Raw genomic sequence first — 15135 nt, 5'->3', positions numbered from 1 at the left:
CATATTCCTAATATTAAAAACCCTTAAACTGTGGACATTGTATTGACAAACGCATGATCACGCCAGACAGTTAAAGAAGACATACAGGAGATCTACAAAAGGTAAGAGTGGGACTGCATCTTTTTATGATGTATAAGGATCACCTAAAACTTTCTAATATGAAAAACAGGAACAACATTTATTTAGAAATACAGGTCTTGTTTACCCTGGATAATTCTGTAATGACTAGAAAACTCCTGAAACTAAATCATCACGAGAGTCAAAGTAACAATTTTTTGCCTAACTTTTTAACACCTATTTAACTCTAATGACAGACATTCTGGAGAAGAGATGTCTGTTGAAGATTCAATATGCCAACTCCCCCAGATAAGATGACTGATTATCAAGACACAAGAGGTCTTCCAGAAAAAGCAGATTTTACATCCCTGAGAGGTCTAAAGTAAAACAAGCAAACACTTTTCAGAAGCACCTTTCAGGCCTTCTATATATCATAAAGGAGCAAAATGAGGATTTGTGCATGTCATAGTAGAAGTGACTAGCAAAATCACTTGCTTAATAGAAGTGGTCTTCTCATGAAGCTGGAGCAGAACTGGACTTGGTATATTTGGGGATACTTTAGACAGCCTCCTGCCTTGAGAGCCCTCCAATGAAGGTGGTCACTTGGATAGGTTTCATTGTACTTTAAATATCAAGTATTAAAACAAAAGACTGTCACACTTCAGTGCAGATACAACTGTGTAACCCCTCAGAATGCAGAAATTAGGAGACCAGAGTTCTTCTCTTGAATTGACCACTGACTCACTGTGACACATTGGATAAGTCATTTAACTTCTCTGGATCTCAGTTTCCCCATTTATCAAGCAAGAGCGGTAATTACCAGTCTCTATAAAGCACTTTGACCCTTGGATGGAAAGTACCAAGTGCAAAATATGCATTTATTTGATTTCATCATATTTTAACAAATTGGATATTGTTTAAAATGCTAATTTTCTTGATAAAACTGATAGAGTAAGGCTCATAAAAGCCAATGCCATCTGCTAATGGGCAAGAAAGCATTAACAGGTCATCTGCTATCATAAAGCATGAGAGTCATGGAATTTAATTAAGCCAAGGAAGAAAAAAGCATTGTTACTTATACAGAAGAGAACGTCTAGGAATCTGGGGTATAACCCTGACAATACCATATACATGAGGACTTGATTCTTTGAACGAGGGAGCACATTTTGAACTTGTTCCCGCTCCAGCTTTGTGAGTGGCATTTCTAAATTTCCTTTGCTGTTAATTAAAAAAAAAAAAAAGTTAAAAAGATACCCAAAGTGAGAACAAAACATTCTATTTGACCCAAAACAAGGTGGGGGAGGGGGGGCATTTCTTTTTGCTAGGAAAAAATCAAAATATTTATGTTTTGGGTCAATCTGAAATGATTTTTTTTTTCCAGTTCAGCCAGCAAACTTAAAAATCTATTATTTGCACAGCTCTATTCATTTACTATTGGAGAGAGGGTGCCAAAATTAATCCTAATGGTGTTTTTGTTTAACTTAATGCTTTTCTAATGTGGCTGTTTTTACAGATGTCACATATTAACAAGACCCTTACTCTCTCGACAGCTCAGTTTTCTCATCTGTGAAATGGGGACAATGATACCTACCCTCCTTTATAAAACTCTGAAATCTATGGATGAAAACCCTATAAGAGCAAAGTATTTTTATATGGATGAACTGTTACTTTCCCAAATCTTTTCAGAGGTTAAATTTTTAATCCTGTTCTAACACAGCAACTGACATCCCTCCATTCTAATGAGGTAAGAGATATTAGAGCACAGGTTTCTAATTTAAATTTGGAAACAAGATGCATGAAAAAGCTTTTAGGGGCAGTTTTGTCATAGATCTAAGGGAGAACAAAAACTCATTACAAATCTGCAATAAGTTACTGATAAGGATTTATTGGGATTGCATTCCATGTGAACTTGAAATAGAATCACAAACTTTCTTTTAAAAACTCCAATATATCAGCACTTCTGAAGTTTCTGTAGCAGTAGAATTACAGAATTGGGTATATGAAAGAGAAAGGACTCTCTCCCCACAACTACTTATCATTCTGAAAGGTCATTTAGGAAAGTTTTTGGAGTAGAAAAACCTAGAGAAAATTCAAAAGCTCATTCTTGATTCATCTCTCACATGCATACTGTACTTGCTAGTAAGAAAGACTTCATTGGTACCAGATTCCAAAACCCAGGGCTGTGAATTCAATCTTTGAGGGAGCCACTTAGGGACCTGGGGCAAAAATCAGTACTTGGTTCTGCTAGGCAGGGGGCTAGACTCAATGACCTTTCAGGGTCCCTTTCAGCTCTATGAGATAGGTATATCTCCACATATATTATATTTTTGTAAAGTGTCTCTTTCTCAGTAAGAAACATAATATTGAAAAGGTAAAACCTAGTTTTTATAGTAAACATCAATCCCTCTATAAGTTCCAATTCAAAAAACTGTATTTGAGAGGAGGGGTGGAATGGATGACTCAGGAGATTAGAATTGGGATGTAGTGACTTTCATTGTCCTTCCAACCTTGGCTTGGATCATTTGTGACCAAAAATTGCTAGCATCAGATGGCTGTTCAGCAAAGAGAATCTGATCATCTCAGTCAGATTCCCAGTGAATCTGTTTAACGCAAAACAACCTGCAATTTACAGGAAGACACTCTTGTTGGCAGTCTCAGTAAAAAAACAATATCCAATGAATGGGCTCTGGATCCTCTCACTCCTAGACACGGTCCTTTCAGAACAGGGTTGAGATACATTGGCAGGAGAATGTGCGGTCCTGTTCTAGGAAGAGAGACTTGGGCTGTTAGTCCAAACACTAACACACACAGAACATACCTGAACACTGCAAATATGGTTTGTTAGTTATTCTTGGATTACCTTTAAAATTTTAATTGCCAAAAAGAAAGAAATCAGTCTATAAGACACATTGCCCTTTTCCCCCATTCAGCATCTACCTTCCTGAATCAAGAACATAAGATTTGAGAGAGAGATTGGATGGATGGTATTTAATTTAGAGTATAAGCTTCTTGAGGTGGGGACAGACGTCCCCTGTGTAGCACTGAGTTCCCCAGTGGACCTCTGTAAATGAAAAATAATGCAATGGTCATATGCCAGACTTCAGCATTTGATGACAGCAAGAGCATTCCAGTAGAAAAAAGTGGGCATTTTCTTACCACCCCAATTTTTGTTTTTAGATTTTAATGTAGTGCTCATGTAAGGTGTCTGACTGATAACATGTACCGTGGAAACACAGATTTTCCCAAGCCTAGGTCACCCAGAAGGGGTCATTTTCCAGCAGTCAGAAAATAATTTAATTTACACTGCTCATTGGCAAAATAAAAACAAAGGCGGAAATAAGGATTTCACAAATATGTGAGGGATGTAAATGTTATAGAGGCAGAGTATTTATTTTAAGGGTACTACTTGGGGTATAACTAAAAGTAGTGGGATGACATTTTAGGGAGGAACACTACATGTTTTTCCTTGTTGCATAGCAGGAGGAAAGGAGTTCTGACAATTAAATCATGGAAATTTGACAAAGCATTTGAAGGTGTGCTCTAGGGAATGATTCTGCATCGGGAGATGGACTGATAGTTTTTTTCCATCTTCTATCTCTATTTGTTCAGTGATTCTACATCACATTTCAGTTCAGGAGGAACGTTTAGGATTAAGGTACAACTCCTCAATATTGCACTGTTACAAGGCACCTTCAGATCTTGCTACGGGGCACTGGCCTGCAACACATACCCTTGTGGCCCTTGAGTTCATTGTTTCAATCACCCAGACTAAAGTGGTTCAAAATGTGTACCCGTAACAGTTTCTATCCCTACATCCACTCCTTTTTCAAGAGTATGATAAATTTTGTACAATGAAATCTGTGCCTTGTAAAATAATCTGAAAACTCATGATTTGCTAATCTTTATTGTCCTGGCAAAACATGTGTGGCAACACTGCATGTAAAGTTAAGATGTCTACTGTATGATGTTACTAAGGGCTTGTCTACACTTGCAAGTTTTTTTGATGAAACTAATGTCACCAAGGAAAAATTGACAAAAGCAAAGTCGCCAAAGCGTGTCCACATTTGCTCCCTCTGTCGACAGATCGTGTCCGTATTTGGGGCACCTTTGTAAACAGCGAGAGCAATAGACTGTGGGTATGTATTCCACAGTGCCTGGTGACACCATCCATCGCTAGCTGTTGTGGGAATGTGGAAACGGACCGCGGCGCATCCTGGGATGTGCAAAATGTACCATCATGCACCGCTTTATATCCCACCCCTCCAAAGGTCTCTGGCTTCCTTTCGTGCCGTTTTTCCAACTGTCATTCTTTTGTAGTGCGTGCCAGCATTTGCAATGAGAGAGGATGGATCCCGCACTTCTCTCCTGTGTGCTGTTAGCTGTCGTGAGGACATCGCACGTGGCAGCACGGTTACTCACAGAGTTATTCGCAAAGTTAGCAGAGGATGAATTGCAGACACCTGAGTGTGATATGGACGGCACCAACTTATCAGTATTTTGTGCATTCACAGAGCAGCTGCATATGGTAGACCATCGCTTTTGGGCTAGGCAAACAAGCACTGATTGGTGGGATCGCATTGCCATGCAGGTGTGGGATGATGACCAGTGGGTACAGAACTTTAGGATGCGTAAAGTTCATGGACTTATGTGCTGAGCTCTCCCCAGACCTGCAGCACAAGGACATCAGATTGAGAGTTGCCCTTCCGGTAGAAAAGTGTGTTGTAATCACTGTGTGGAAGCTTGCGAATCCAGACTGCTAGCAGTCAGTTGCAAATCAATACATTCCAATTTTAGCACCAGAACACCTTGCCTCTGAATACATCAATAGGAAGGGATACTTCTCCATGGTGTTGCAGGCACTTGTGGATCACCAGGAGCATTTCACGAACATCAATTCAGGCTGGTCTAGAAAGGTGCACGACGCACGCATCTTCAGGAACGATGGCCTGTACAGAAAGCTGCACGTGGGGACTTTCTTTCCAGACCACAGGTTTATAGTGGGGGATGTGGAAATGCCCACAGTAATACTTGAAGACCCGGCTTATCCTTTACAGCCTTGGCTCATGAAACCTTACACAGGGCACCTGGACGGCAGCAAGGGACGTTTTAACAACATGAGCGGGTGCCGCATAGTAGTCGAATCGGCCTTTGGCCATTTGAAAGCTTGCTGGAGGTTTAAATGGCAGGCTAGACCTTACCGAGGATAATATTCCCACGGTCATAGCCACGTGCTGCACTTTGCATATCTGTGTGAATTTAAGGGTGAAATGTTTGCTCAGATGTGGAGCACTGAGGCAGAGCGCTTGGCTGCACAGTTTGAACACACAGATGCTAGGGCTGTCCGAGGAGCCCAGAGGGCTGCTATTAACATCAGAGAGGCTTTGAGGAACCACTTTGACAACGAGGGGCAGTACCATGTCTGCTTTGGAGTTCCCTCCCTGCTGCATCCATGTACGATTTTGGGTCCCAAGATCCATGCAACACAATGCTTTAGAAGCCTGTTTCCAAGAGTGAATTGACTGTGATACGCTTTTGTAGAACACAGAATAAAAACGCTGTACCATTAAATACCTTAGCCTTTATTTATTGTTAAAAAGGATAAAACCTCACAACTGTGTGTAGCTCTGGCTATCATTGTGAGGGGGTGGAGTGATGGGGAAACTCAGGAGTGCTGTGAAGTGAAAAGGAATGTGTGGGCATAGAGGGGGGTGGGAAAGAATTGTGCATCTGCTGCAGTGGTGCTCAAACACAGATGTGCTCAGTTTGCAGCTTTATCAATGACTTGAGCATCTCTGTCTGAACCACCATAACTTATCATCCACTCTGTCACTGGCCTAGCAAAAGCAGCACTCTCTTTTCTGTCCTGCCTTTCGGCTTCCCAGCACCCTTTCCATTCCCACGTCTGTCTCTCATCGCGCTGTAGAACCTCAAGGAACATGTGTTCTTTGCTGAGCCTAGGTTTTTTTCTTATCTGCCGCAGCCAGTCCGCGGGGGTGCATGATGTGTTCTTCAAGGTCTGTGCTGAACAGAAGAGGGATTGTTACATTCAGACAAACGACAAACATTTTAGTAAAAATGGCATTTTGCTAGTAGAAATCACTTTCTCTCCAAGACTGTAGGCAGGCAAACAGCTCCACGAGCACCCCAATCATGGTGAGTTTCGGGAATGAGGGGAAGGTGGTAAGGTGGTCGTGTGTATGGACAAAAAGGTCACGGCTTGCAGGGCAGCTCTGCAGGGAACTCATCCTAAAATTATCCCACACTTTTTCACAAGCAGTCAACCTGCTGGCTGACATCTCCCTGCTGAGGGTGACCAGAGAAACCAGGACTCAGCTGCTGAATGGTTGCGGCTTTCACCCCGGTCTATATGCAGCTCAGCTGTGCACCATGTTGATCCCAGCTCCAGTGATTGCTAAATGGCATAGTATAGTTTCCTATAATTTGGGAATTAACAAGGCTGCAATCCCTTGGAATCTGCGGCAGAGGATTAAGAAGTACCTCTTGGAAGCTTTCCAGGGCCTCTCTCTAGAGGATTCCCAGCAGGTCTCGATGTCCATCAATACCCCGCTTCACGATGCAGATTAGCTGACAGAAAACATGATCTGCCTCCCACTTTTCAATTCCCTACACAAGCCACAACAACTTACCCAGAGTCTCATCTGCTTCTAGCTCCCCACTGAGCACTTTTGGAGTGGAGAAAAGTTCCTGGCTGCCTGCCCCACCCAGCAACCCCACTGGGAGCACCACATCCTCTTCTAGCTAGACTTCTTCATCCACAATTTCAGCCTCCGGGTTATCCCCTCTTTCAGCTGCATGTGAAGTATCCACAGGGCAATCTGCAATGGAGGTGGGTTCATCAGCAACGATGGCATTCAGCTCCTTATAGAAGTGGCAGGTCTTAGGTGCACCACCGGAGCGGTGGTTCGCTTCCCGCGCCTTATGGTAGGCCTGCCTCAGCTCCTTTATCTTCGCTTTGCACTGCTGCATGTCCCAATCATAGCCCTTTTCACATAAGCCTCGAGAAATTTGCCCATGTGTCCCAAATCCTATGGGTCAGTCGCAGCTGCTACTGAACAGACTCCTCTCCCCATATACTGATCAGATCCAACAATTCAGCAGTGGTCCAAGCAGGAGCACGTTGATGTGATAGCCAGCCATGCTCACTTGGGAAGCTCCTCTGGGAAGCCAACAAGTAGGAAATGAGATTTAAAATTCCTGGGGCTTGCAAGGGGGAGGGGCAGGTTGGCTGCAGGGCAGTGGAATTCAAACCACTGACCAGAGCGGCAGCATGGAAATTGTGGGATACTTTCTGGAGGCCAATAAAATTAAAAAAAACACCTGTAGTCTCTACACTGACTGTCGCCAGTAAAGGGAGCGGAAAAGACAAAAAAGTCTCTTGCAGGAGTGGAAGTTTTTGTCGCCAAAAGTAAAACTGGGGAGGCAGTTTCGAAAAAGTGACATTGCAGTGTGTATACTATTGTGTCACCAAAAGCCAGTTTTTGGCGACAAAACTGGCAAGTGTAGACAAGCCCTAAGACATATTCCAAATCCGGGAAAGCAGTCACAAATTAGTTCCTCAGAGACAAAAAGCAAACTGACACCTCAGCCAGATCTCAGTGAAATCAAATGGATCATCACCTGGTTAAGTGGCCATTCTTTGGCATGAAAAAGGGGATGAGCAAAAAATTTACATTTTTCCTATTCCCACAGACTGTCTCCCCTAAACCCCAGCTGGAAATGATTCTCAAAGAAGAGGAAGAGGTATAAGAATGGGGACCAGATGCCCCAAAATGTCTTCCCTTTCTCAATCCATGGCAGCCACAACATCTGAGGGGAAAAGTAACAGCTTTGGACTAATGGAGGGATCCTGTCTGAAAGGAATTCTGCCAGTAGGACTACTGAAGCATGTTAGTGAAAGAGACCTTTTGCTTTCTAGCTTGTTAAGTGAGATATTAATTTACCTTTAATTTCTTTGTAACCAACTGTGACTTTTATGCCTCATTAATTTGTAATCACTTAAAATCTATCTTTCTGTGGCTAAACTTTGTTTATCTAAACCAATGTGCTTGGACTGAAGTGTTTGGAAAACTCCATTTGAGATAACGGGATTTGTGCATATAATTTTCTATTAATAAAATGACGGACTTTATATGAGCTTGTGTTGTCCAGGAGAGGGTCAAGCAGTACAAGGGGCAAGTCTGGAACTGAGAATTTGCTGGTTTGCTCTGCAGTGTAATTCAAGAGTGGCTGGTCATACATTCATAGTATAGCTAGGACTACTTACATGCTGTAGGCTGTGTATGAGTGGACCAGGCGTGGTTGCTCTCACAGTGAAGCAGTGTAAAAGGCACCCCAGGTTAGAGAATTGAGGGGACACAGCTGTTCAACAGTCCAGATTATACCTTGGGTAATGCCACAAATTCCCTTTTGTGGGGTCTGATTTATTAAGTCTTTCTACAAAGTGTAACTCAGTTTAGTAGTCGACCCAGTTCACACCCATTCCAGGTCCATATAACAGTCCAGGTCAGCTTTCTTGCCCCTGTTCAGGAGGCCCCTTTATGGAGTTGGGGTTGTACTCTAAACAGTTACTCTCTTATGCCAGGAATTCCCTGCTTTCCTCCCTGGAGGTGAGGTGTAGGCCAGCTGTAGGGCATTAGCAAGTTTCTTCTTCAGCTGCCCTCTTTTCCCTAATTAATCCTCAGGCTCAGAGTGTTCAGCACCAGCCTTCTCCTGCTAGTATGTGCCATGCGGTGAAGGAGGAGGCAGCATATACACTATCTTCCTTCTCCCAGCTTATCCCCAATCGGTGAGGGAGCCTTGTCCCCTTCCTCTCCCTGTCTGCAATGCTCTTGGCCTTGGGTCCTTAAAGAAACAATAACTGATTTTCTCCAAAACACTATTAATTCCCAGGACTGCTTTCTCTCTACCAACATCCTCTTCTTTCCTAGGTCTTTGCAATCATCAAAACCATACAAAATCTTAACAGGCCATTTCAGGTGACACAGGCTGGGCTAACCCGTAGGCACTACCACCCATAATGGGTAGACTATCCATCCCAGATCCTTAATCATTATACCAGGGGTCGGAAACCTTTCAGAAGTGGTGTGCTGAGTCTTCATTTATTCACTCTAATTCAAAGTTTCGTGTGCCAGTAACACATTTTAACATTTTTAGAAGGTCTCTCTCTCTAAGTCTATATTATGTAACTAAACTATTGTATGAAAAGTAAATAAGGTTTTTAAAATGTTTAAGAAGCTTCATTTAAAATTAAATTAAAATGCAGAGCCCCTCGGACCAGTGGCCAGGACCCGCGCAGTGTGAGTGCCACTGAAAATCAGCTCGCCTGCCGCCTTCAGCACACGTGCCATAGGTTGCCTACCCCTGCATTATACAAACGTCACTGGAACAGGGATTCATGGAGATGCTCACTCAAGTTGGATGGGGAGGTGGAGAGCAGCACCAACACAATAACCTCTTTTTTAAAAACGGAGCAAGCAAGGTACATGGGGCTTTAATTTTTGCTCTAGGCAAACTGGGAAACTAATCCCTTCACAACCTGGAGCCACTTTCACAAACCAGTACTAAACTTGGTTTTGTTTTGTGCTTAAAACAACAAACAAAACCACTAGCTCTACGCTATACTGCCAGCAGAGGAAATCTGGTTTAAAGAAAGTCAATACAGGCTTTATAACAGCAATCAGACTCCTCTCTTCCCCACAAAGGTGATGGGTCTAGGATGAGAGTAGCAGCTGGTGCAGTAGGTAGTAACTACATGTTCTCTGATGTTGGAGATTAAATGCAGGCAAGGATGGCCTGAAACTGTATTGGATAGCTTAGCTGACATTTGCTCCTCTCATCATCACATGCTGAGTGGAGACTCCACCCATAATCAAAGAGACTCCACCCATAATCAAAGAGAGAGGAGCATCAACAGGTTGGATTGGAAAGTTACAGTAAGCAAATAGCCCAAGAAAGTGAAAGGAAACTAAAGGGCATTTTGAAGAGAATCCATGGGAAGAGCTGCAAATTCCTTCCAGTGAGTAAGAAAAAAATTAAACAAATGGAGCCTCGGTGTCAATTGTTGTGATTCCCTATAAATAAAAGGGCATCAAAACAACAACAATACTCAACATTTTTCCAGCTCCTTCTATCTGGGATTTCCCCATAACTTACACTATTGAATGAATCCAGCTTTACAGCACTTGTGAGATACACATTATGCCATTCTACAGAGGCAGAAACAAAGGCATAGAGAGATTAGGTAACTTGCCATTAGAAGTCTCTACTCCCAGTTCTGTCTCTTAGGCTCAAGATCCTACAAATCAAAAACCCAGCAAGAGGACATGTGGAGTTGGAGTAGTTATTAAGTTCTTATAGCACCTTCCAACCAGAGGAGGGAAAAAAAGCGCAGCCACACACCACAGTGGTTTTAATCCCCCTTTTATAGGCAAGGAAATGGAGGCAAAGAGAAGTTATGTGACTTATTCAAGGTCACACATGGCAGAAATATAGCCCAGATCTACTGCCCCCATGCTGTGCTTTAACCAGTACCAATGCACAGTAGTACTATTTGTAATGATTTATAAAGAATTTATCCCCATATCAGCTAGACACTAAGCCACCCACAACAGGCAGCATTGCAGAACCACTGCTTTTGATTATAGAAGTAAAAGCACAACCATCTTTCCATTTGTCAGAAATTTAAGAAAGAAAATAAGTAAAAGCATCTTGCATCGTATGCTAAAGTTTGCTCTGTTTGAACTGCCCAGGGAAGAGGATTCCAAGGATAAGGGAATTGAGAATGCCCTGATGACAATGCACAGGACTTCCAGCCAGTCTGAACTGCGGGGATGGTTCAAGAGATGGTCACTCAGACAGCCTGTCCTTGTCCATTCAGGGCTCTACCAACACTCTGAATTGCTTTTGGAAGTGCAGGAAGTCCATGCAAAGACCTGACCACATGTTCACAGACACTTGCAGGAGGCAAACAGTTGTTTTGTCCCATAAGAATGGCCATACTGGATCAGACCAATGGACGACCTAACCCAGTATCCTGTCTTCAATAGCAACCAGTGCCAAATGCTTCAGAGGGAATGAACAGAACAGGGCAATTTCAAGGGATCCATCCCCTGTTGTCCACTCCCAACTTCTAGCAGTTGGAGGTTTAGGGATACCCTGAGCATAGGGATACCCTGAGCATAGTCCATCTTGACTAATAGTCATTAACAAGTCCATGAACTTCTCTAGTTCTTTTCTGAACCCACCAACAGCACTAAAACCATGCTATGAGCCAGCTTGTACTCAGGAAGCCATTACGCAATGCCAGCAAGCTTGCCAGTGACCACCCCATCTTCAACCTCCACTTCCTGGGTAAATTGATATCATTGGAGCTAGTCAACTTCAGCCAACTGCGACAACTTAGACAGACCCCTTCTAATCTGGCTTCAGACTAGGGTTTTGACATGCAACAGCATTAAACCATGCTGATATATCTCCTTAAACTAAAAACAGGTCCAAATATCCATCCATTATTTATTAGCAGCCTGCACGGGACTGATCAAGAGAAGCTACTAACCTGCCCATAGTGCCTAGAAGAGGCGAAGAGTCTTGTTAAACTGGCTTTGATCTTTCCTATGAAAGATCAGAGGATTGCAATGGGACCATTTTCCTTCTCATGAAAGGTTCCCTCTTTGGGGTTCTTCAAGGCTCATGCCTGTCACTTCTCTTACTCAGCACATAAAACCACTGAGAGATCATCAGCGGATGTGGACTGCATTGTCACCAACATGTTGATGACACTCAGCTGTATGTTTGTACACTTGTGTTAGAAAAGGAGTCTCCTGTTACACATCAGAAAGAAATAAGAGTGCATGTGGAAGACACCTGCTTCAGCTCAGTCCTGATCAAAAACAAGTGAAGCTGGTGAGAAGGGAGTAGTAATTAGAGCTGAGGTTCTCAAATTGGATTGGTCTGCAGAATTAATTATTTTACAAATCAAGCAGTAGGAAGATAGGTACTCTGACCCTGCACCATCATAAAGTGACCTCAGAGTGAAAAAGTCTGGAGAAATCTTCACTTAGGGAAACTGATAGGAAGTGTGATGCCATCCTCTACTGAGATTTTCTGTTCTCAGATTGCCAAGATGATTTCAAACTTTCAAGCTATGGTTGACTTTTTTCTCTCTTATGGATGTCCACATATCAGTAACTATTAGAAACACCTTCTTTTACTTTCACCAGGTGAAGGAACTCTGCCCCTTTTCAAATAGTGCACTAGCAACAGAGCTCCTTATTTTCCTTCCCATCTCAAGGTTTGATTATTACAATACCCTGTCATTATTCAGAAGGCCAACAGCAAACCAAATAGCTCAACTTGTGTCACCCCATTTGCTAAGTGGAGAGAGGCGATGACAGCACAAAACATCAGTGTTTTATAAAATTTATTCTGAGTTACAAGCCTAATTTCAGATTCAGAGTCTTGGCCCTTGTTTTCCTAACTCATTTAGGATTTTGATCAGGCTATCTCAGAAACTACCTCTTTTGCCATCTTTCTCTGAGAATATGATAAATGATGGAGCACAAGTGTGAACCTGAAGGATTTTCTAAGCAAGAGGCCTCTTAGGAAATTCACCATCCCATGATCAAACTGAGCCCAAGGTCTCCAACCTTCAAATCACAGTGCAAGATTTCTCTCTTTTGGTAGGCATTTTCCTAACAGCCAAACTGCGGTGCAGCCCAACCAATCAACTATCCAGATACTGTTACTGTATGGAGTGATTTAAAGTATAGAGCAAAAGAGAGGGGGGGCCTTTTAGTGGCAGGATGAACTTGCCCAGCACTGAGACCTCTCCAAGTTTAAGGAATTAATTCACTGAAGAGTCACTGTTGTCCACCTCTGCAGGATTCCACAGGCAGTCACCACCATTAGATCAATGGTGCATCAAATGGTGATGGAACCAATATTAACAACCAGTTGAGTTTTTTCAATCAGTAGGAGTCCACAACTGAAATCACTGCAATCTGTTCTATACCCAGAAAAAGAGATCAAGGAAATCTACAGACTCAGAATATAGCTGGAATTGTCTCATAATTACCTTGATAACCTTCCTATCCATCCCCCAAAAGGAAGTCAGAGACAGGGCAGTATTTGGCAAAGGTTATTGTTTTGGGTTTGTTTTTTTTGTTTGTTTGACATACACACACACACACCCCAAAGATGATCAAAGGTCTAACCCGTGTTGCTGTGTGAGCTTGGCAGCTTGCCCTCTCAAGAGAGGCATTAACAACTGCAGCCAGTATCTGCCCCAAGGGTAGTTCCGCTTTTCATGGGGGAGCCTCTATAATGCAAATTGGGCAGTAAGTCCTTTGCCCATGCAGATTGGGCTCTGTTCCCTGCCAAGTCAACAGCAGCTCATATCTGCCAAAGAGCAGGATGGGACAGCCTTTTCTCTTAAGCAAGTATGGACTAGGCCCAGAGATGCCCCATCTGAGGGGTGGGATAGCTCAGTGGTTTGAGCATTGGCCTACTAAACCCAGGGTTGTAAATTCAATCTTTGAGGGGGCCAATTAGGGATCTGGGGCAAAATCAGTACTTGGTCCTGCTAGTGAAGGCAGGGGGCTGGACTCAATGACCTTTCAGGGTCCCTTCCAGTTCTATGAAATAGGTACATCTCCATATATAAAATCTGCTTCCTCCTAGGCCTGTACCCACATCTCATACTCAACTATTGCTTCCAACAGCTGCTCCAAGCCATCCCCAAGTCCCATGCTCAGGTGTCACCTTCAGTTGCCCACAGACTCCACCATATCCATAGATTCCACCATATCCACAGACTAACATATAAAGCAAGTTGACAGCCTCCCTAACTTCCCCAGATCTCCCTTGAGCCCCAACTCCAGAAGGCAGACCTTTAACCCTCCCCCCAAAAAAGAAATCCCACACCCCACTCATACTCCAATCCCCGGGTTCTCAAACTGGAGGTCAGGACCTCTCAAGGGGTTACGGGGGGGGGGGGGGGGTCATGAGCTGTCAGACTCCACCATTTATAAAGACATGAAATATATAATAAAAAAGAGATCACCAGTACAAAAGTTTGAGAACCACTGATCTAATCGGTGTCCCCAGCAGCCAACCGGCCTGACCACGGCCCCACCTCTGCCACCACACCTGGGAGAGACCAGCCGCAAGTGCCAGCCCCAGAGGCAACAGGGTCAACACAGCTGCATCAGGTGGGTACATTATCCTCTGCCTGGCAGGAGGGGCGCTGCTCAGGTGGGAGCGGTCTCTCTGCCGCCGTCCCCCACAGGGCACCCGACTTCCTGGATTACGAGGGACAAGACCTTGCTTGGGGTGTACAGCGCCTGGCACGCCGGAGCCGGGCACTGCTGAACCAGTCCCTTCTCTAGCCCCCGTGCTCGCTCCCAAGGCCCCTTCCCGCCCCCAGCCCATGCCGGCCCCTCCCTCAGCCAACGTCCCGCCACCCCACTCCCAGCCGGTGTCCCAGCCCAGCCCCTCCCCGTTCCCAACCCCCAGCCAGTATCCCAGCCCCCGCTCCCCTTCCATCCCTGTCCGGCTCCGCTCCTGGCCCCCCGCCCGCGTCCCGGCGCCGCCCCGCACTCACATCTGATACTCGTCTATCGCCTCCACCAGCTGCCCCCACGAGTCGAAGTCCGTTCCCTTCCTGAAGCTGGCGCCCCAGCGCTGCAGGAGGCTCCGAGCCGCCTCCGACATGGCCCCCGCGCTAGGGCAGCATGCTCAGCCCGGGGCCGGCCATCACTCGGGCGCGCCGCTCCCTCCAGCGCAGCGATAGCACCAGCCGCCGACCAAGCCCATCTGCCGCTACAACCGAACCTGGCGGCCGCCTCCACTCAGCCCCGCCCCCTCCCAGCGAGTTAGTCTGCGCCAGCCACACCCTCGGCCCGAAGGGGCGGGGACGCGCCGGGTGCCGTTGCCAGCGGAGCAGCCTCGCCCTGGGCCGCGGCTCCGGGAAGACGGCGCAGACCCTTCCGCCTCGGTGCGTGTCATGGGACAGGAGGTCACGGGGTCAGCAGGCAGCTCAGCTCGTCCTGGTCGGGCCTG

At 44.8% G+C, this 15135-nt stretch overlaps 1 protein-coding gene across 1 annotated transcript in view; it reads right to left on the bottom strand.

Annotated features, from left to right (window-relative positions):
* Window positions 1–14909, bottom strand: part of AIDA (axin interactor, dorsalization associated) — a 60651-nt gene extending 45742 nt beyond the window's left edge. The window contains exon 1 of the mRNA XM_032784378.2: window positions 14678–14909. Coding sequence (XP_032640269.1) covers window positions 14678–14787 — 110 coding nt within the window. The 5' untranslated portion in view covers window positions 14788–14909. The remainder of the gene's footprint in view (window positions 1–14677) is intronic.
* Window positions 14910–15135: the final 226 nt, after the last annotated feature.

This window comes from Chelonoidis abingdonii, chromosome 3 (genome assembly GCF_003597395.2).
Source record: "Chelonoidis abingdonii isolate Lonesome George chromosome 3, CheloAbing_2.0, whole genome shotgun sequence".
NCBI classification, from domain to species: domain Eukaryota; kingdom Metazoa; phylum Chordata; order Testudines; family Testudinidae; genus Chelonoidis; species Chelonoidis abingdonii.
The sequence above is the reverse complement of the archived record's forward strand: the minus strand, read 5'-3'. Positions and strand labels throughout refer to the sequence as shown.